We start from the raw sequence: 22,522 nt of genomic DNA, 5'->3' as shown, positions 1-22,522 counted from the left end.
ACGGTGTTCTATGTGTTATTAGACCTCCTCAGTCTTACGGTGTTCTACGTGTTATTAGACCTCCTCAGCCTTACGGTGTTCTACATGTTGCTTATCCTTAGTGATATATGCTTTCTGCTTAAACTTTTTTAGTGTTTTGAGGATTTCTTTATCCTCTCACTTAATTTTTTTTCATTTATATTTCTACTCTTTCCCATCCCATTATCTTTTCTGACGTGCTTCTATGGTCAAATTTAGGTGGACCCAGATTCCCCTATTCTAAAATCTTAACTGTGTCCACCAGACTTCCTGAAAATTTGAGCTTCATACTTTATTATTGAATTCATATTTATCCACTGTTTTTCTTTCTAGTTATCCCAGTGTAGCTAAAATGTATCATTATGGATATGTTAACTTTGCTATGTGATAGGCTTTCCAGAACTATGGACACTGTCAATGGCTTATGCTTCAAACTTAGTGCATGTATTAGCAGTGCCCTACATTTGGTCCAGTGTGGACAAATCCCGCATGATCACTAATTTTCTACATCTCACTTCTTTCTGAGTGTTTGACAGCTTTCCATGCCTACAGTTTCCATGTGGCTCTTTGCTTATCAAACCGTTCTCTATTCATTTAGTAACACGTTGTCTTTAAACGTGTCTTCTGAACAGTTCTTCTGACTGTGGTGCTTTACAAAGTAACCTGCCATTCTCCCATTTTTGCCTTCATGTTGGACAAACTCATTATTTCTAGTCTACTTTTATTCTCTTGCCTCAAAATCACTGCTTATTCCCATGCCATAACTGCACTGAGCACACCAGGCATTACCTGACTGCTGTGCTCTAACGATTGAAGGTGGACAACAGCTTTAGAAAGATTCTCTTACCAACAACCCAACTCCCTATTTTCACTATTGCTCACAGCTGCAGCTCCATCATACTGGAGTCTAATGAAGTTTTCCATTCTTGGTGTTTCTAATACACCAATGTTGTGGCATATCAAAGTTATCTTCCTTTGATAGGCATACATTGTTCAAGACTATTTTAGAGTGAGTATCAATCATGTATGGATCTTTCCATTTATTGGAAAAACAGTGAGGAGTCTTAGATATTTCTTAAAATATGGTGATTATTTTATTGGGGCTAATAAAGATATTCACACTGAGGTTACAGACAGCTCTAAAATCGCCTAACAAAAGCAACTTACAATAAACACTGACTGCCTTTAATTAACCAGCTGGGACAGACAAGTTACAAAAGGATTAAGTTGACATTGAGGAATCTTGTTAGATTTGGGCAAATTTTAGTTTTTAAAGAGTTGATCCCAGGGCTTAAGAGAAATAATGAACTTTGCTTCAGTTCTGAAAGCAGAAGTCACACTGTGCCATTTTAAAATTCATATGTTGTGAAGCTCCTTGTTAATGACTTCAAGTTCAAAAATCATTTCAATGTCTGTTGTTGTTTTAGATTAAAGCAAATATTTAAAGAGAAAAGACAAAAATAACTCATGCAAATTATGAGATGAATACTTTGGTTAGCTAAAATGATGCATCAACATGGGAAGTGAATATTTGCTGAATATTATCATTAACAGATTTTGAGTCATTACAATTACATTTTCAGCATGTGCTGAGCAGATCCATTTACTCTGAATCATGTCCCAAACTCACTTTGTCTTTGCTTTATTCCCTTGCTCCTCCAGCTCCCCTTTCATGTCATGTTCTTCAGTTTTGCACTGGTTAGTGTATTCTCAGGGACCATAAGAAAGTTAATAAAAAAAAAAATGACAATTGGAATCCAAAAGCAAACATTGAATTTGAATTATCATCTAGTCTTGCAGTACTTTAGTGTGTGTGATTTTTTTTTTTTTACTTTAATGATAGTAGACAACCCTCTCCCCTACCCCTTGTGGTTTATAAAGTTTTTTCTCACTTACTGCAGTATATGGATCTCCCAACAAACCCATGAAGTATAAAATAGATGGTTTCCATGATCCCTTTTAGCAGAAGAATTGACTGAGATCTTGAGAAATCAGATGAGCTCAGCAACTTAGCACAGCTATAGACATGTATTTGCCACATTAGTTTCCCATCATATAAAGAGATTGAGAAATATTTCTTACAAATAGGGAAACACTTCTACTTGAAAATAACTGTGTATGGGAAAGCTTTGTATAGATACTGTATGGAGAAGATGAGAGAGATGGGGGAGAGGGAGAGAGAGAGAGGGAGGGAGGGGTAGAGGGAGAGAGAGAAAGAGAGAGACAGAGAGAGAGAGAGAGAGAGAGAGAGAGAGAGATCTAAGTTCACATGAAATAAAAATGAGGACTAAAGATTTAGCTCAGTGGTTTCTCATACTGTCTGCTTCTCCAAAGGAGCTGGGTTTAATTCCTTGTACCCACAAAGTTTTTAACTCCTGTCCCAGGGGACTCAATGCCCTCTTCTGGCCTCCATATGCAGTGCACAGCCATGGTATACAGACATACATGTAGGCAAAATACTGATGCAGACAAAATAATAAAATGAAATTTTTAAAGCAGATACCTCCTTTTCCAATTAATATCAAAAGAATTTTCAGGTAAATTTTACCATTTTAGCAAAAGGTTAGTTTTTTGGTGGTTTCAGATCTTACACAAATCTGTGGCCCCCGTCATTTTAATATAATTAAGCAACACAGAAAAAAATGACAAAGTTGAGGCTTCAGGTCATATATGTGCATGTAAAATAGTAGATAAATGTTCATACATTATAAAGTAGTATAGTGCATCTTGTAATATAGTTAGTATTTATGTCACTAAAACCAGACTCGATGTATAATAGCCCTAAGCACTTTTAAGAGCATGAATGTAAAACCTGCCACAAAATGTTTCTATCTTATGCCTGCCACTTGTACTGATGGCTTTGTCACAGATCCTGCTTGGATTTTACATGACTATACACTCTGTTTTCTTTCTAAACAGATATTGATGAATGTCAAAACAGAGATACTTGCCAACATGAGTGTAAAAACACGATCGGAAGTTACCAGTGCATCTGCCCACCAGGTTATCGACTCATGCTCAATGGGAAAACATGCCAAGGTGAGAAGATACTAGAATACTCACTTTTCCAGTCTGACAGTCAAAACAATGGTGAAAAACAAGAGAAAATTTTGTAAATAAGTACCCCCCCAGATGTTCCTCTTATTCTATACTAATTGGTCACATGTGTGTCTAAACCAGTAGTTCTCAACTTGTGTGTTGGTACTCTGCTTATCACAAATTTATATCATGTTACATACATCACATATTATGATTCTTTTTTTTTTTTTTTGAGACAGGGTTTCTCTGTATAGCCCTGGCTGTCCTGGAACTCACCCTGTATACCAGGTGGGCCTCGAACTCAGAAATCCACCTGCCTCTGCCTCCTAAGTACTGGGATTAAAGGCATGCACCACCACTGCCTGACATTATGATTCTTAACAGTAGCAAAATTATAGTTATGAAGTAGCAATGAAATAATTTTATGGTTGGGTTCACCACACCATGAGGAACTGTATTAAAGGGTCACAGCATTAAACAGGTTGAGAACCACTGATCTAAACAATACTTTTGCAAGGAGGAAAAACAGAGAGGTGGTTCAGTGAAGGAAAATGACCGAGGCATTAGTGTGGTCTTCCTTGAAGAATCATTAATCCCATTCATACTAAAGACCTTTCACTTAAAGGGAACACTTCTCTGCAAACATTTTTCACCACTTACTGAAGGAGGAAGGGAAAATGAGAAGTGTGACTAGTATATATATACTGACCACAGTGTGAAGGACTACTCACTTTTCTCTCGTTAGATTTATCTTTAGAGGTGTGCCACCATGCCCAGCTTTCTTCCTCTATTTTTGTTTGTCCTTTTTTGGGGGGGTATTATTTTTGTTTGGCCTTTCTTTTTTAAGAAAAGTGAATAGAATCAGAGACCACAGATCAAGGATCAGTCTCTAGATTGATCAGTGGAAAAATAGTGATAATCTCTTCATTCTTTGAGTCTGCAAATGAAGACTCACAACCACATACTAGTTCTGTTGGAGGTAATAGTAGTTCTTCCCCTTAAGAGTCCATTCTAATGCAGACAAATGTAAATAAGCCAAAATATTAATTTATAGGTTCTATAGTGAGGCCGAGGGCAAAGCACAGTGAAAACAGGAAAGAAAAATCCTACTGATCACCACATTTCCTTATTTTGTGTGAAAACCATGAAGAGAATAGCACTTTCTTGATTATTATATTGCAAAATATACTTAGATGAAAAACAAATAGCCTGTCAATCTCTTCTGAGAACCTTCCTCAATATTACAAACAAAATCTAACCATGGCCTCTGAATTTTGTTCTTTTCTGTCATATACAAACCATATCCTTTTGAAAAGTATACCAGTAAAATCTTTATGAGAACATTGTACAATAGCCATAAAATTGAGATTGAATTTTTCCTTTTCAACTTCACAAAGACTCGTGAGGAATGTAGCCCGAGGAGATGTGTTCTGGAAACTAAGATCAGTAGGGAGGATGGCTTTACCTGGTGCACCTTTCCAGATTCCTCCCACTGTCTGAGGGTCCCCACATCGGCTGGTAGGGCTGAAGAGGAAGCGTGAACTCAGTAGAGCCTTTCCTGTCCTCCATCAATCACTGAACATTATTAAGAATGTACCCTAACTAAACTACCAACCAAAGAGTACACATGGTGGGACCAGTGAGTCCAGCAGCATGTGTATAGTAGAGGATGGCCAAGTCGGTCATCAATGAGAGGAGAGGCCCTTGGCCCTGTGAAGGTTCTATGCCCCAGTGTAGGGGAATGCCAGGGACAGTAAGCAGGAGAGGGTGGGGTGGTGAGCAGGGGAAGGAGGGAGGGAACAGGGGTTTGTTCTTCTTGTTGTTTTTTGTTTTATTTTGTTTTTTGGAGGGGAAACTGGGAAAGGAGATACCGTATGACATGTAAATAAAGAAAAATCTAATAAAAAATGTACTCTACATGAATAACTTGAGTCAGCAATATAGATATTATTCCCACTCATGTATATAAATAAAAGTCCTACTTAAGGTGACTATGTGAAACCCAATACCCTAGTGTAGTCAAGAACAAAGGTAACACTGTCTCAGATTGTACATTCCCAATGGCCTTTAGTCTTTCCTAAGATGCTGTGAAGACTGCAGGCAGCACATGCTGGGTAGGGAGGGTGTGGCGTGGTGGTGGAAGTGCTGACTCTCCATACTTTAGAACTGACTCAGCCCAGATCTCTTTCTAAAAGAACACCAATGTCACAAGGTTTGGTTGCAAATGCCTTCTCTCCTCAGCACTCTGTAGGCAAAGGCCGGCAGAGCACTGGGAGTTTGAGGCCAGCTAGAGCTTTATAAGGAGCTCTTGTCTCAGATTACTAAAGAGACAGAGACAGAGACAGGGACAGACAGAGACAGAGAGAGCACCAAGGCCCAAACCTACAACTACCCCTTCCTACAGCTGCCTCAGGAACCAAAGAAGGACGCCAGGCAAATACCAAAGCATTTAGAACCACAAACTCTTTTAAGCGAAGTTAAAGGGTTATATGATACACTCATTAGAGAGATTTTCCTTCTTTTCTAAATCTTGCCAGTTTTTTTTTAATTGCCTTCATTTAGCTCAAAACATTTTTCAGTCTTCACTTGTGCTACAGAGTGGAAAACACTGTGAACAAATCAGAACCAGGTGTCATGGAAGTGTTTGTAATTTAAATGGGTTACATACTTTTGTGGTTTTAAAAAGACACCAGAGAAAACATTTCTGCCTTTTTAAAGCATTCTTTACTCTAAGGAATAGCTTAGAATCTCTTTATAGCTTTAGAAAGTCTTTGAGGCATTTACAAGGAGTAAGAGGTTGTTTTTCAGCCCCGCATTAAAAAAAAAGCTTTATATGTTACTAATGGCCATGTCAGAAAGAGCTGGGAAATTACAATGAACAGTGTCATAGGGAACAAAGACAGAGAATCCTGTCAAAAGTGGAAGTCATTGGGCTGTAAAATTAAAAACAAGCTACAAAAAGTGTGACCAATCAAGATTTGACTGAGAAGCAAAAAGGAGAAGAAACTAAAAGAAACTCAGCCTGATTTTATGCAGCACAAATATTAAAAAAGAAAACTCAAATAGACTGTCATACATGACAAGTAATGCTTTGTTTGAAAAATATTAATAAAAGCATGTACTTTTTAAAAGAAGAAAATTTAATATTACATAGCATTTGAAAGGAGTTCTGTCTTCTATGTTTTTAAATACATGGTGGGTGTTTACCAAGAGTCCTGGTTAATTATACTTTATGTTGTTTTAAATTATTTTATCCCAGTCCCTGCTCTCAGATTTCTTCACCCCATGCCCCTCCCCTTTGCCTCTGAAAGGGTGCTCTCCACCCACCCACCTTCCTCAACCCTCACCCCCACTCCCACCTTGTTCATCTCCCTACCCTGGGCATCAAATCTACAGGATTACCCACATCCTCTCCCACTGAGGCCAGACCAGACAGTCCTCTGCTACAGATGTACCAGGGGCTACAGACCAGCCTATGCATGCTCTTTGGTTGGTAGCTTAGTCTCTGGGAGCTCCCAGGCATCCTGGTTAGTTGACACTGTTGTTCTTCCTATGGGGCTGCCATCCTTTCAGCTCTTTGGATCTTTCCTTTAATTCTTCCACAGTTGTCTCTGACCTCAGTACAATGATTGGCTGTAAGTACCTGCATCTGTCTCAGCTGCTAGTAGAGCTTCTCACAGGAAAGCCATGCTAGACTCCTGTCTGCAAGCACAACAGAGTATCAGTAATAGTGTCAGGGCTTGGTACCTGCAGATGTTCCAAGAATATCCATAATTATTTATAAAGTATCCAGAAGCAATTGCTTAAATCCCATCATATTTTCTAATGCTGTTGATATAAAATCATTTCAGCTCAGTTTGCCATTCTTTTCTTGTAGTAGGGATATTTATATAATTGCCTCCACTTTGATTTCTCCTATGATATTTTTATAGTGTTTGTTAAGAGCCAAACATCATCAGCTAATCCATTATAGAAGACAAGAGCATTAGTCCTCTAATTGTTCTTTCTTTGAAACAAGGTCTCATTGTGTACCACTGGCTGGACTGGAACTCACGGTAGTCTGTCTGTTCTGCCTCACAGGTGCTGGAATTAAAGGGGTGTGCCACCATGCCCAGCTTTCTTCATTTCTGTTTGTCCTATTTGGTATTGTTTGTGTTTGGCCTTCCTTTTTTAAGAACAGTGAATGGAATCAGGGACCACAGATGAAGGAGGGCCACTTGCCTACAAGCATGCCAAGTATTAAGTACTTACAAAAATTCCTTATGAAAAGCCGACATCATCATGGACTAAAGACAAAGAAAGGCTTTACCTCAACATAGACTACAGTTCTGCAGGCCAATACATAGTTCTCACATTTGCTTGAAGCATCCAATGACCTTAGCAAAGTACAAAGGTTTATGAGGTGGTATTAACTTTTGACTGTTTAGACTGAAATGTATAATGTGGGAAAAGATGAATAATTCTCATGTTTAGGAAATAATTCAATGGCTCTTTTATTTTTATTCATTTTAGTCTACAGACAATGGCTTAACTATGATGTTTTCATGAACATGTACCATAGCCCTTACTCATAGTTTCCCCTCACTAGCTGCCCCACCTCCCCTTCACTAATTCCTCCCTCTACTTCACCCCAAACAGTCCCCTCTGCTTTCATGTCACAGAGATGCATTTCCAAGTTCTGGTTCTTCTTTATAGACCCATCCTGAACCAGTGAACCTATGATACTAAGAGCTCTTATTATACACACTCACTGTCCAGTAACATGATATTGTGGCCCCCACAGCCTACTACCCTCCATGCTTCTCTTAAGTTCAACATACAAAATTAGAGCTAAAGGAAAATTTTGAAGCTGGAAAAAAATTCAAGAGAAATAAAGATAAATGAAAGATAAGAAATTTAGGCTAACTGAATTTCTTTCACATTTTCCTCAAGGTCTTTTTACTCCATCTTTAAGACAATCTCAATTTTCAAACAGGTAAAATATGTTCATCTGATAAAAATAAAAAAGAACATAGTTAGAAATCTGCTCACAGAGATGACAAACAAGACTGCTAGTAGAAGTGTTTTATGTTGGGATTCTTTATTGTAAGAAAACCAGGTGTCGGGAGCATACACAAGTGGTCCAAGGTCCTCATATATAGCAGAGGACTGCCTGGTCTGGCCACAGTGCTCTTTATCCTCCAGAGACTTGAGGCCCCAGGGAAGGGGAAAGGTCTGATGAGGGTGGAGAAAGAGCACCCACCTGGAGACAAGGGGGAAGAGAAATGGGATGAGGAACAATAGGAGTGGGGACCAAGAGGAAGGGACAATGACTGGAATGTAAATAAATAAAATAATTTATAAAAAATAAAAACGAGAATATAACCAAAAAAGAAGGAGAGAGAGAGGGAGAAGGAGAAATAGACATAGAAGTAGTAGAAGAAGAAAAAGAAGAGATGAGAAAAGGAAAGGTGCCGCAGGCCTGCCCATCTGGGCCTCCCTCAACCCGCAGGAGAAACGGGGTCCCAGTCAGGTCGACAAGGCGTAGGCGAAGAAATGATGGCAGGGATGACACATGAAGTACAGGATCTGAATGTATTTCTTAAAAATGGCATCAGACTTTTACAGTCATTGCAAAAGAGAGATGGTAAATCTGGCAGCTCAGCAGTTAAGGTACATCTGAAGCCATCTACACACTGGGTCTAAAGCAGCAGTTATCTCCTCTAGACTGGTGCTGCATCCCCCGGGCCCAAGCGCTCTGGGCCCAGGGAACTGCGGATTGCATGAGTCTGAGTCCTAGCCCATCTAAGTTCTTGTTCTAGTCTGAGCGCCAGTACAAGTCCTAGTGCAAGTTCTAGTGCTAGTCCTGCATGCGAGTCGAGTCCTCCTGCACCAAGTGAAAAGCAGGCTTATATGGTATACAGAAAGCAGGGCAGATGACAAGAGTCATGTAGGCAGGTGACCGATACATCAAGGTCAGTGATCTTACTGACCAAGATCATGTATCCAGTTGTGAAGCCGGTGGAAAAGCAATGGTGCCCCTCCCTGCTGGGACTAATTTGGTATTCCTATGCTAATTCTCTGGTTCTGCTGGAGGCAATGACTAGGAGATTCCGACCTAACACTTCTACCTAATGTCCTTAAGTAAGGGAAGCCCTTCGATTACTCTCTAGTATGTAAAACAGTTCTAACTATTGTGGGGCTGCCGTGAGAATTTTAACTATGTTAACAGTAAGCAATGGTGCCTGACCTCTGTCGCTAGCTATGAGGAAAACCTGTCTAGCAAGGCAGATTCCTTGAGAGAAATTCCAAGCCAGGGACAGCTTGATATTAAACTAGGATAGGTTGGAAACGTTGTGCTGGCCAGAAAACAATGCCCAATCTTAGCCATTTACGAATCATTTCTTGGGGTACCTTTATGCCTAAATATGAGGGCGTGGTGACGATTGGAAAGACTAATCTGGAGCACGCCTGAGTTAGGAGATGCCAGCGACTGTCTGATTACCCAGGAGGCACAAGATCCCTTTTGGGACCGTAATGCCTCTTGTCTTTGATCAGGCTTTTACCCCCGATACTGTAGACGTAACTGGTGTAGACGAGTGGGTGTAGCAGAAAGGGAAGGGAAGGGAAGGGAAGGGAAGGGAAGGGAAGGAAGGGAAAGGAAAGGGAAGAAAAGGAAGGGAAAGGAAGGGAAAGGAAAGGAAAGGAAAGGAAAGGAAAGGAAAGGAAAGGAAAGGAAAGGAAAGGAAAGGAAAGGAAAGGGAAGAGAGAGGAAGGGAAAGGAAAGGAAAGAAAACCAGTTGTAAAGTAAACCAGTAGCAGAAAACAATACCCCTCATTACTGTCTACACAGAGCAAATGATTAAGAGCCCAGGTGCTGATCACTTCTTACTTCTCTAGCCACTTTTGTTGTTGTTGTCATTGTTGTTGTTTTTTCTGTTGCTGTTTTCAAGACAGGGTTTCTCTGTGTAGTTCTGGCTGTCCTGGAATTCACTCTGTAGACCAGGCTGGCCTCGAACTCAAAAATCCGCCTGCCTCTGCCTCCAAGTGCTGGGATTAAAGGTGTGTGCCACCACTGCCTGGCTAAACACCTTTTGTTTTTTACTTTATATACACTATTATTAAATTTAAATAACTGTAAAAAACAATATGGTTGCAATGAAACCTAAAGTGCCCACTTTAATACAAAATGCAGAGAGTAAATAATGCAACTCTGTCTCTTGGAATCACCTCTCTCTTTTCTCTCTGTAACACTGCTTCAAGTTGAAGAGTTCAAAGGCACTTTGAAGCTTAGACCTGAGTCCCCTGTAAATGTCATGATGCACTTAGCGGCTGTAGTGAGATGAAGGGAGAGTGGTTACACAAGTAGGCAGCAGAGTACCACAGCCCTTCATTTGGCTTGCAGAGACCACATCATGGGAAAGCTATGTAGTAAATGACTAAAGCTATGAAGTAATGACTTGGTTGTCATTACTTCATCATGCGAGGATATTCTCAGTTATTCTAGAAGGAAGAATGCTGTACCTTCCATGCCCAGGCAGCCAAGAAGGACTGAAGATCTTTTCTTTCCTCACATGATGTCTGGTGAGCCACTAGGCCTAGAACTTCTGTTTAAATCCTTGAAAGGGATGTAAATCCTGGCCCCATTTAGGATGCACCTGGATTATATATTCTCTTCAAAAATTTATAATTTCAGATTTAACTCCCTTTATTAAAGAAAGATGACCACTATATAATAAAAAATATTCTCATTGTCAAACAAGTCAAATTGAATATCAGAAAAACTCTAAAGCCAGAGGTAGGTGGATCTCTCACCTACCTCATATACCACCCGGGAGGTGAAGGTTACTGCTGTGAGAAGATTAAACAAAATAATAGATTTCGATTCTCAAAAATACCTCAGAGTAGTCATTGAATTCTGTGGACACTCCTTCAGAAATCTCTCTCTGCCCTTCTGTCTTCCTCCAGTGCTCAGTTACAAACCCAGAATTAAAAATTGTGGCACAAAAAACATCTTCAGAAAGCTTGAGAGTTTCCTTCAACTTCTGGGTTACATTTTTAAAAATCTGATTACATCAGTTTTTCCATGAAATAACTCTGAGGAAACCACAGAATACAATGTCTTTACTTGCACATGTCTGCCCTGCTTTTGCCATCACCCCAGGGAACATCCCCCTGCCACGCTGCTGGGGGTACACTCTGCCATCAGAGCAGTTGGATTCTGCTCCATTCCATCAAACTGGAACTGTGGTCGGGGGGGGGGGCATTTATTTGATCACTTAGGGTTTTCTTTTTTCAATTTACCTCTCTCTCTTCAAGATCTGACTCACCCAGCCATGTCCCATGAGTTTACACTACGAACCCTGGCATTTTTACTCCTTTTATTACCCACCTACAACTTGAGCACAAGAATTGCTTACACTACTAAAGATTCTTCACTTTGTATTCACAGGTGTCCCTTAATTTTGAGCTTGGTCAGTGTGTAGCTAAAATATTATTTGCTTGACAAACTCACATATGTCCTGCTTTTCAAACAGAAGAGACACATGAGTGCTCTTAAGAGCTGCCTCCTTCACTTTTACAGCTCTCGTTTTTCTTTTGACTTTTAACACATATCAAAGGGAAAAAAAATGTCCTTAGAGCAATCAGGGAAACAAATACACTGGGAATCATGCTCCTCATTTTGTGACTGAAGCTTGGGTGTGACAAATACGCTTATTATGGGACTAAGGTATAAGGACTTTCTTTGTATTCCAGTCAAAGACCAGTGACTGCTACAATGGCCCTTATTGACCCCAGCTAACAATGCTCTGTATTCTTGGTGTGGTCCCTAGATGTAGATGAGTGCCTGGAGCAGAATGTACGCTGTGGACCAAATCGCATGTGTTTCAACATGAGAGGGAGCTATCAGTGCATCGACACACCCTGCCCACCCAACTACCAACGGGATCCTGTTTTGGGGTATGTTTCACCTTCTTATCCCAGACATGCTTCTGGAAACCCTCTCTTTGACCAACAGTCATGCTTAACTTAGCCCTGAGGGACTACACACTGGCCTTGTGTTCCTTCTATGAATGGACAAGAGATGAACTCATTAGGCAACTGCCACTGCAAACCAAACCATCACTCCTGATCGCCAAGCCTTCCTGGGTGAGGCTTCCATCAGGAAGGCCACAGTGTAGCATCCAGGGCTCTCCCACAGCACCACGTGTTCTGTGGGATACAGAGCCTGCCTTTCTTTCTTTGAAAATTCCCCATTTCTATTTGTACTGTCTCAAGTTGGTCAGCTGGTAGACTAATCCAAGAAGTCCCTTTTCTGTTGCTATGGCGACTCACCAGGCATCCAGAGAAGGAGAGAAACAAGGATGAGTCAATAGTCTGACCATTGGTGATGTCTTGTCCACATTTCCTGATGCCTGACAATCTTCTTACTTCTGGAAAAACTATTCTAGTTTTCCCCACCCTGTCTAGGTACCAAGGTAACTGGATGCTTAAAAACAAGTGATAATGTTTATCTTTGATAGTCCCTGCTCATCCCAAATGCTCACTGAGGCTCACACCTTATTTTCCCTTAGCAATGCCTCAAGTTAATGTAGCATGATCCGGTGTGTATTGCCTAGAACCTACAGTAAACCTGCTTGTGATTAATCTTGTAGGAATGGAAGTAGGAAAGAGGGGGTTTGAAATATAGAGACTTATAAGGTATCTAAAACATGATTTGACTAAAGAATCTATATTTTCATAAAATAGTTCTTTGCAGAGTTTCTTCCCTTTAGGTCTCTAGAAAAATAATTTAAATGTCATTATGACTTAGTGTGGGCTCTGAAAGGAGAAAATTGTTTTTAATGTAAAATAATATGAAAAAAAAGATTAAAAAGAAGTCATCTCCCAGAAATTCTAAGTGATTTTTAATTATTCCAAGAAAAATAAACCAATAGCTATATATTGTACTTTATCTTTCACCCAGCATTAGGATAAATGTTATAATGTAGCTTATAGTCTTCTTTCTAGGAAGTATCCATTTCCAAGATATGTACAATACACTTGTTTATAAAACTGATTTCTTCATTTTAAGGACAGCAATCTTGGGACTGTGCAGAAGCTGTGGTGAATCATCTGCTCTGTATACACAAGGCTTGCATCCAATCCCAACATCCCACCAAAAAGGAAATAAAGTATTCTTTCTTACTTCAGGAACTCTAATTCTTCTCAGTTTAATAGAACAGGAATATTGACACTTGACTGTAAACCAGAAATTTTTTTTTTTTTTTTTTTTTTTTTTTTTTTTGCTACCTGGTATCTCTTTTGAGCCAGTGATTTAGGGGAGAACCACATTTGTAGGTAAACAAATGACTAAGAGCCACCATGGGTCATGATCATTTGTGTCATGTCTTATCTTGTTCCAGGGTGTATAACTGTGTAAATCTTATTTATTATCTAACCTTAGGTTCTGCCTTAAGAACTGTCCACCCAATGACTTGGAATGTACCTTGAGCCCATATGCCTTGGAATATAAACTTGTCTCCCTCCCATTTGGAATAGCTGCCAATCAAGATTTAATCCGGCTGGTTGCATACACACAGGATAGCGTGATGCATCCCAGGACAACTTTCCTCCTAGTAGATGAGGAACCAGCTGTTCCTTTTGCCTTAAGGGATGAAAACCTGAAAGGAGTGGTATACACTACACGTCCACTACGAGAGGCAGAGACCTACCGCATGAAGGTGCGAGCTTTATCCTACAGTGCCAATGGGACCATTGAGTATCAGACTACATTCATAGTTTATATAGCTGTGTCTGCCTATCCATACTAGGAAGTACTCCAGAACCGAGTCCAAATATCTTAAGTGCATTGATCAAGCAATCAAGGACCTCTACAGTTTACTATCTCTTGAAAAGTTGCAATCTTAGCAACTTGAAAATGGTGCTGTACTCTGTTGTGTATGTGTTCCTTGGTACTGCTGAAGTATCTATATGATCCAACTATGGTCATGGATCTTTTAGTAAGTACTAGAAGAGTCCTTTGTTATTTTCTTTATTTATTACACTGGAGCAGTTACTTCCCAAGGATTATTCTGATCAGCTCACAGGACATGTCAATGACGTCGTATAGTAGCATAGTAGCTAAGATCATTTTCTTGGAAACAATATAAAACATAACAAAACAAACTAGTTCACAAACTTTTTGAACATTCTGGCTTAAAGTAGTAAAAAACAGTTACTATGTGTTTTGATAAAAGCCTATGCCATAGTAATACAATTTTTGAAATATGAGCATAACACTTGTACATCTTTCATTTTAAGATTAAAAAAAGAAACACCACTTTTCTGAAATATACTGCAGATATAACAAAGTTTGTTTGATCCTAAATGGGTCTTGCCTTTATTAAATACTCAAGATACATTCCCTGAGGTTCTGAGCCTTATACTATGGTAATCAGAAAGTTACTTTCCCTTTAGATAATTGCCCATGGCCTGGGGCTTTGACATAACCATTTATTCACTCAACTCCTTAACTTTTACATTCCATGTTTTTCTGTCAAATAAAATTATTTTAAGACATAGCAATAGATCAGATTTCTTGATTATTGTAGTCATGTATGTTCAAGTTAATGTGTTAAACGTCAATACACTGTACATGGTGGTGACAAACTCTGTAAGCAATTGTCAAGATGTATTCTATTTTTATGAAGTGTATATATTACCTTCGTATGTATTTTCTATATAATATCTTGATGGACTCTTTTATAAAATTATTTTATAAAAAATATTACAGTGAAATAAACCTAAATAAAATTTTCACCTTTTTCTTAAGAACCTAAAATGTGTTTCTTTATAGATTATATTAGCTCCTTTTCTACTGCTTTGATAGAAAATCAGAGGAAAAAATCAGGAGAGAAAGGGCTTGCTCTGGCTTATAGCTCTCTAAGGAGTCCATAATGAAAAGGAAGATGTGGCTGAAGCATGGAAGTCATGGAAGCTAGTTGATCACATCACATCCACACTCAGGAAGCAGAGAGAATAAGCTGGGTCAGACCATAGAGCTCAGATTCCTCCGTGGTGGCAAGCACTACCTAGAGGTGCTGGGGGTGTTGGGAAGGTGGCTTTAGAGTGTTAGAAGCTGGAGTATTGGCCTCTGTGGGTACTAGGGTAGGCATGCAATGGAGAAGCAGTGAAGCAAGGCTCTGGCCTCCTTAGAGTGCAGATCCTCAAAGCCAAATTGAGCTCCACCTTGAGTGGGCTTTAAGTCACAGGGAGATTCTAACCTTAGAGCATCTCAGCTAAGGGCTCGGATATTACAGCTGATGGTGATGTTGATGCCAAGTGATGATTTAGTGAGGTCTTTTGACTCTGGGAAGGGGCTGGACAGTTCTATTACCTTCCCAAACAGGGTCACCAAGTAGAAAACAGGTATTCAAACACATCTACACAGCACATTTCATATTTGAACCAACACAACATAGGTATTACAGTCACTGAAGTTTTAGGAGTAAACATAAATGTGTGGGCATACCAACAAACCAAGATAGATGACCATAGTCATCTACACTTTAGGGGGGGGATTGATGACCATAGTCATTCACACTTTAGAGGGTGGGGGGATTGATGACCATAGTCATTCACACTTTAGAGGGTGGGTGGATTGACCACTTGTGCAGCCTAGAAGAACTCAGATAGTTAGTGGCAGGAATGTCATTCTTTTTGTACTTTATGACTATGACTGAAAGTTCTCATTACGTCATAGTTTCCTCATTCAACTATACACTCTTCTACTATCTCATCTAATAAATAAATCTCCTAAGGAAAGATGAGAAAACATTAACAGTGGAGGAAATGAGCAAAACAGTTCAAGATCTGAAAGTGGGGAAAGAATCAATTTTTAAAAACTGAAACTGAAGGAAATCTGGAAATGAAAATGTTAAGAATTCTACCAACAGGTCTCTACTCTATTGGCAAGCCTCACTAACAGAATACAAGAGACAGAAGACATAACTTCAGACATTGAAGATACAATTGAAGAAATGGATACCACAGTAAAGAAAATGTTAAATCTACAAAAATTCTGGTGTAGGTCATCCAGGAAATCTAGAACACTAGGAAAAGTCCAAATCTAAGAATAATAAGAGTAGAGGAAGGAAAAGAAATCCAGGTCAAAGACCCAGAAAAATATTTTCAAAAAAATCATAAAAGAAAATTTCCCTAACTTAAAGAACCAGATGCTTAGCAAGGTACAAGAAGCACTAAAAACACACACACCAAAGAGGCCGCATAAAGAAAAGAAAGTCCTGGGGCTGGACAGATGGCTCAGTGGTTAAGAGCATTAACTACTCTTCCAGAAGTCCTGAGCTCAATTCCCACCAACCACGTGGTGGCTCACAACCATCTGTAATGTGATCTGATGCCCTCTTCTGGTGTATCTGAAGAGAACAATGGTGTACTTGTATATATAAAATAAATAAATAAATCTAAAAAAGAAAGAAAGAAAGAAAGAAAGAAAGAGAGAGAGAGAGCGAGAAAGAAAAGAAAGTCCCTCAGCTCATAATAATCAAAAAATTAATCCTACATAATAAAGAAAGAATTTTAAAAGCTGCAAGAAAAAAATAACAAAGTAACATATAAGGCAGACCTTTAAAATAATACAGAATAATAATAACGCTTAATGTAGACTCTACATTAGAATAGCCAGAAGGGCCTAAACGGATGTTCAACAGACTTTAAGATATCACAGATGCCAGCCCAAACAAAAAAACAAAAACAAAAACAAAAACAAAGAAACAGCAAAACTTAACAACTACAAGAGCTAGAGAAAATAAGACATTCCATAATAAAACCAAATTTAAGTTAACTTTCTACAAATCCAGCCACACTGAAGATGCTAGAAGGAAAACCCAAACCTAAAGAGGTTAACCACACCCAAGAAAACACAGGAAATAAACAATCCCAGACCAGCAAGGGAAACACACACACACACACAAACACACATACCACAATAACAAAATAACAGGAATCAAAAAACCTACTTATTAATTCATCTCAACATTAATGGTCTTGATTCCCCAATAAAAACAAAGAGTGGATGCAAAAATAGGATCTATCCTTCTCTATAATCAAAGAAACACACCTAAAATTAAGAATAGACATCATAGTATTCCAAACAAAAAAAAAAAACCTAAGAAGAGAGCTGATGTAGACATTTCAATATCTGACAAAACAGACTTTAACCAAAACTAGGACACAACATATTCATCAAAGGAAAAATTGACCAACAAGACACTGCAGGTCTTAACAGCCATTGGCTGTTAAGTCAATGATTACCAAGCTAAATCTGTAAAACCATAGGAGTTGGGTATAGAGTGAGGTACTAAAGGATACAGATAGATCTTTTTAGGAAGGGGAAATAGAATAGATAATGATAAATGGGTGGGTCAGAGTTCGAGTGAGAAGATCAAGTGAGAAAGAGGAGAGGAGGATGAGGGAGGGAACAGGGGAAGAGACAGCTAAAATTAAGGGCCATTTGATGAGTAGTATGGAAACCTTATACAGTAGAAGCTTCATAAAATATATACATATATAAAGGCAATCTAAGTGAAATTGCCAAATAATGAGGGAGAAAGAGCCTCAATGGACATCTCATCACCAAAGGATTGGGTTACATCTAGTAACTTTGTTGGCCAAAGGCATCACAAGAAAACCCCCAAACAAAACCAAGTTGTTGCCAAGACTAAGGGTTGCTTGCTGAACTGGCAGAAAGACCCCGTGGCTAAAGACAACACCTACACAATCTACTGAACATGAAGAATCCAAGCTGGGTTCCTACAAAAACATTCGCCCCTGTGTACTAGCTTCTTTGTTATTGGAAAGTACTTTACATTCTACACAAGGAGAAATGTAAACACTATCCCAGCTACAAACCCTTTGACCTACCACAGTGTTCTGCTTTGCTAGTACAATGATGGCACAAAGTTTGTGGGAGTTACTAACCAATGTCTGATTAGACCTAATGCCCATTCCACAAGATGGAACCCATACCTGACACTGCTTGGGTGACCAAGAACCTAAGACTAGATAGTCCAGCAACCTAGGGTAAATCCAAACACTACTGCTCTACTAAAAGACTGTAGGGGTAAAATTATTCCTACTGAACATTCTGCTATACTCATAGATCTATGAGTATGATGGTGGATCCACTACCATCAGAGAAGCTTCCTCCTGCAGCAGATGAGAACAAAGACAGGGACCCACAAGCCAGACATTACTGGGAGATGAGAGAACTTCAAACATTTTGCCCTAAATTGTAATAATATCTTTTATTCTTATGAGGTAATTGTTGTCAGCGTCTTCTTTCCTCCACCTGTTAGCCCAGGCCTATTCCTGGAAGTTTCTAGCCTCCATACGATATAATCTAAGCCAAGAATGTTTTCAGTCTTTGAGACTTACTACTGAGTAAGCTCACCCTTTCTAACTCTCTCTGAACTCTGACTGGCTAGTTCATCTAAGATGTTCTGGCTCAAATTCCTCTCCAATCTGAATCATTCTATCTGGCTTCTCTCTCAGCCTCTTCTGAATTGCTGTGCTTGGCCTTATACTAACTTTGGCAATATATTCTAATCTTCTAGCTCCCTTTCACTCTCTGGCTCACTCTTTCTTCAACCTGTCTCTATAAAACTCTCCAGTTAAAACTGCCTTTCTCTTTTTCTGCCTGCTCTCTCTTAAGTAGCCTCCTTTTCCTCTATCTTCTTGGGAGAGTTGGGCACATCCTATTCTGTTAAATATTTCTCTGATTCATCACTTTATCTGCCACTCAATTGAATGTCACTTTCAAACAAGTGTTCTTCCTTCTACAAACTTTATTTTCATTGTTTGAGACTAAAGGTATGTGCTAAGGGGTTTTCTGTATTCCAGCCAAAGGGATTAAAGTGGTGTGCTAAGGGTGAGCCACACAACAACTAGAAACAGGGTTTTTTTTTCCAGTAAACAATACATCTGGAGGTTGGCAGTATGATCAAATATCCTGTAATACTAAATGGAATGTCTCCATCAAATCTACAACCCCTTGAGCAAGCCCTGGATTCTCCAACACATTGGAAAAACAAGAGTCTGATTTAAAGTCACATCTCATGATGATGACAGAGAACTTTAAGTAGGACATAACTAACTCCCCCAAAAGAAATACAGGAAAACACAGGTAAATAGGTCAAAACCCTTAAAGAGGAAACAAAAAAAAAATACCTTAAAGACTTACAGGAAAACACAAACAAACAGGTGAAGGAATTGAACAAAACCATCAAAGATCTAAAACTGGAAATACAAACAATAAGGAAATCACAAAAGGAAACAACCCTGAGGATAGAAAGCCTAGGAAAGAGATCAAGTGTCATAGATGCAAGCAAGCATCACCAACAGAATACAAGAGATAGAAGAGAAAATGTCAGGTACAGAAGATACAATAGAAAACATTGACACAACAGTCAAACAAAATGTAAAATACAAAAAGCTCCTAACCCCAAACATCCAGGAAATCCAGGACACAATGAAACGATCATGTAGTTCTTTTCTTTGAGTTTGTTTATGTAGTGGATAACATTGATGGATTTCTGTATATTGAACCATCCCTGCATCCCTGGGATAAAGCCTACTTGATCGTGGTGAATGATAGTTTTGATGTGTTCTTAGATTCGGTTTGAGAGAATTTTATTGAGTATTTTTGCATTGATACTCATAAGGGAAATTGGTCTGAAGTTCTCTTTCTTTGTTGGGTCTTTGTGTGGTTTTGGTATCAGTGAGTGTAACTGTGGCTTCCTTGGGTCGTGTTCCTTCTGTTTCTATTTTGTGGAATACTTTGAAGAGTATTGGCATTAGGTCTTTGAAGGTGTGATAGAATTCTGTACTAAACCCCTCTTGTTCTGTGCTTTTTTTGGTTGGGAGACTTTTAATGGCTGCTTCTATTTCTTTAGGAATTATGGGACTGTTTAGATGGTTTATCTGATCCTGATTTAACTTTGGTATTTGGTATATTTCTAGAAAATTGTCCACTTCATCTAAATTTTCCAGTTTTGTTTAATATAGACTTTTGTAGTAGGATCTGATGATTTTCTGAATTTTCTCAGTTTCTATTGTTATATCTCCCTTTTCCTTTGGAATTTGTTCATTTCGAAACTGTCTCTGTACCCTCTGGTTAGTCTGTCTGAGAGTTTATCTATCTTGTTGATTTTCTCAAAGAACCAACTCCTGGTTTTGTTGAATCTTTGATATCTACTTGCAAATGAAAATTTAATTTTCCCTAAGATTCTCACCAGAAAAAACAAACTACTCAAAGGGTAGACTGCATACCCAGCACTTGAACCAACAGAAAAGTATCTTTGGAGCTTCCTAGTCTCACAATGTTGTATCAGGCTATTTGTTTTCTTTTTTATCTTAGTTTTATTTTATTTATGTTTTGTGATGTGTTTGCATGTATTTATGAGGCAGAACAATTGGTTAAGGCAACTTAAGGGAGAAAGGGTATATCTTGGCTCACCATTTCTAAGAGCTATGGGTAATCATGGTGGAGATGCCTTCCCTTCCCCCTCACAGCTGTCTCAAAGACTCAAACTTTTACTGACTTAATCTGACTTTCTGGGACAATTGTGTGATTATGTCCTCATTGTGATAGCTTTCCTGGTTGTCAACTTGACTACATCTGGAATGAACATTAATCCAGAAATGGAGGGCACACCTGTGATCCAGATCTTGAGGCTGGAAGACACAGGTTTCTGACCTGAATCTTGACTTTGGATGACAAACCCTTTTGATCCAGATCTTGAGGTATAGTGGATATGTAAAGTGTAGCCCCAGCCAAGATAGTACACTTTTAATCCCAGGAGACAGGGGCAAGCAAATATCTAAATTCAAGGCCAGCGTGAGTGAAACAGAGAAAGTTCCAAATCCAGGCATGGTAGTACCCACCTTTAATATGGGCCACAGCTTCTGGTGGAGGCCTACATAAAAACATTGGAAGAAGGAAGACTCACTCTTCTTTGCCTGCTTTCACTTGCCAGCACATTTGTTGGAACCTACTTCTTCAGAATTTCAGCTTATTCAAAAGACCAGCTGAAATTGTGAGACCCCCAAGAGACCCCTGAGGTCTTACTCAAGGTGCGCTGCCCCACAGACCACAGCTTGATAATAGATCGATGCAAACAGCAAGAGGTTTATTGATCCAATGCACATGGGGTTGCTCATCCTCCAAAGGAAAGACAACCCCGAGTCTAAGAAGCATACACTTAATATACTTTTACAGAGGGCAGATTCAGGCAACAGTTAGTTGGCTTTCTTTGATTGGTGCACTTCCAAAGAAAGAATCTCTTCAGTCATTGGTTGGCTTGCTCGAGGGGGCTGTTCTTGGCTTCATTAGTCACATCCTGCCCCCTTATCTAACTCCTGTACCTGGAAACTTCCTGGGAATGGGCCAAGCTGGAAAGTCCTGGGATTTTAGTCAGTGAGGTCAGGGTGCTCTCAGAATGTAGCACAGGGAGGGGAAGTGCATCTAATCTTGTTCTTACAGGCCTTATCAGTTATTATTGTTCTGGCTAGTTTTAGCTCAGCCCAGATATCTTGACCTCTAAAAACTTTGTTTTTCTCAAGACATATACAAGCAGATGTTTCTATTCTCAGGACATTATTCTTATATTTCCAGGAAGTTTAGGTTTTTGGCTTTATTACTTCCTTCTTAAAAATCCTGTTTTTACTCTTATTTCTACAAAACAACTAGTCTTGTGGGACTGAGCAACTACTAGATTCTTAAACTCCCACTCACAGCTGCCCATTGTTGGGTTAGTTGGACTACAGACTATAAGTCATAATAAATTCCTTTAATTTATAGAGACAGTTCATGAATCCTGTGACTCTAGGAAAACCCAACTAATATACTCATCTACCACACCAGAAGCAAAAGAAATCAATATATGTTTCAGTTATGAGTTTTTCTGCTTCTTTTCAAACCCAAGATTACCACTAACACCTTTCTCATAAACAGAGTGTCCTCTCTATTGACTCAAAGAGAAATAGAAACTCAATTGCCCTCACCAATCATCAGCCCTCTAGGTCATTTCTTTGATCATTTACTACTTTGATGTGGTCCCGTGTTTGTTAGCTCCACGCCTCATTGCTAGGGTGTGGGAACCCTGCTTGAGCAGACAAAACAGGAAATGCTAGACTTCAATTACCCTGTGTTGCCATTAGGTGCTGGGAAACTCAGGGGATGGATCTAACAGAGGTTCTCCTTAAGTGTACCAACCTAGATCTCACATCACAGTGGAAAGGCAGTAATTGCACACTCACTTGTCTCCTGATCATCCTCAGACATTCAAAAATCAAAAGAACAAAGTCTCCAAAAGCAAAAAGGTAACCCTCAAAAGACTTCATTCAAACTGGTTTTAAGCTTTTCATTGTTGCTGTTCTCTGGTTCTCACTGCTTTGCAATTGTGAATGCAAAACACCTGTAGCC

General features: G+C 39.2%; 1 protein-coding gene across 3 annotated transcripts in view; it reads left to right on the top strand.

Moving 5' to 3' along the window:
* The window catches only part of Hmcn1 (hemicentin 1), a 473,399-nt gene extending 458,539 nt beyond the window's left edge, over positions 1 to 14,860 (top strand). For all 3 annotated transcript variants that reach the window (XM_031384523.1, XM_031384530.1, XM_031384516.1), the window contains 3 exons: positions 2,938 to 3,057; positions 11,871 to 11,997; positions 13,484 to 14,860. In XM_031384523.1, the coding sequence (XP_031240383.1) occupies positions 2,938 to 3,057; positions 11,871 to 11,997; positions 13,484 to 13,850 (614 nt within the window). In that variant the 3' untranslated portion in view covers positions 13,851 to 14,860. The remainder of the gene's footprint in view (positions 1 to 2,937; positions 3,058 to 11,870; positions 11,998 to 13,483) is intronic.
* The last annotated feature ends 7,662 nt before the right edge of the window (positions 14,861 to 22,522 follow it).

This window comes from Mastomys coucha, unplaced genomic scaffold (genome assembly GCF_008632895.1).
Source record: "Mastomys coucha isolate ucsf_1 unplaced genomic scaffold, UCSF_Mcou_1 pScaffold1, whole genome shotgun sequence".
In the NCBI taxonomy this organism is placed as follows: domain Eukaryota; kingdom Metazoa; phylum Chordata; class Mammalia; order Rodentia; family Muridae; genus Mastomys; species Mastomys coucha.
Note: the sequence above shows the minus strand (reverse complement) of the source record. Positions and strands in the feature narration are given on the sequence as shown.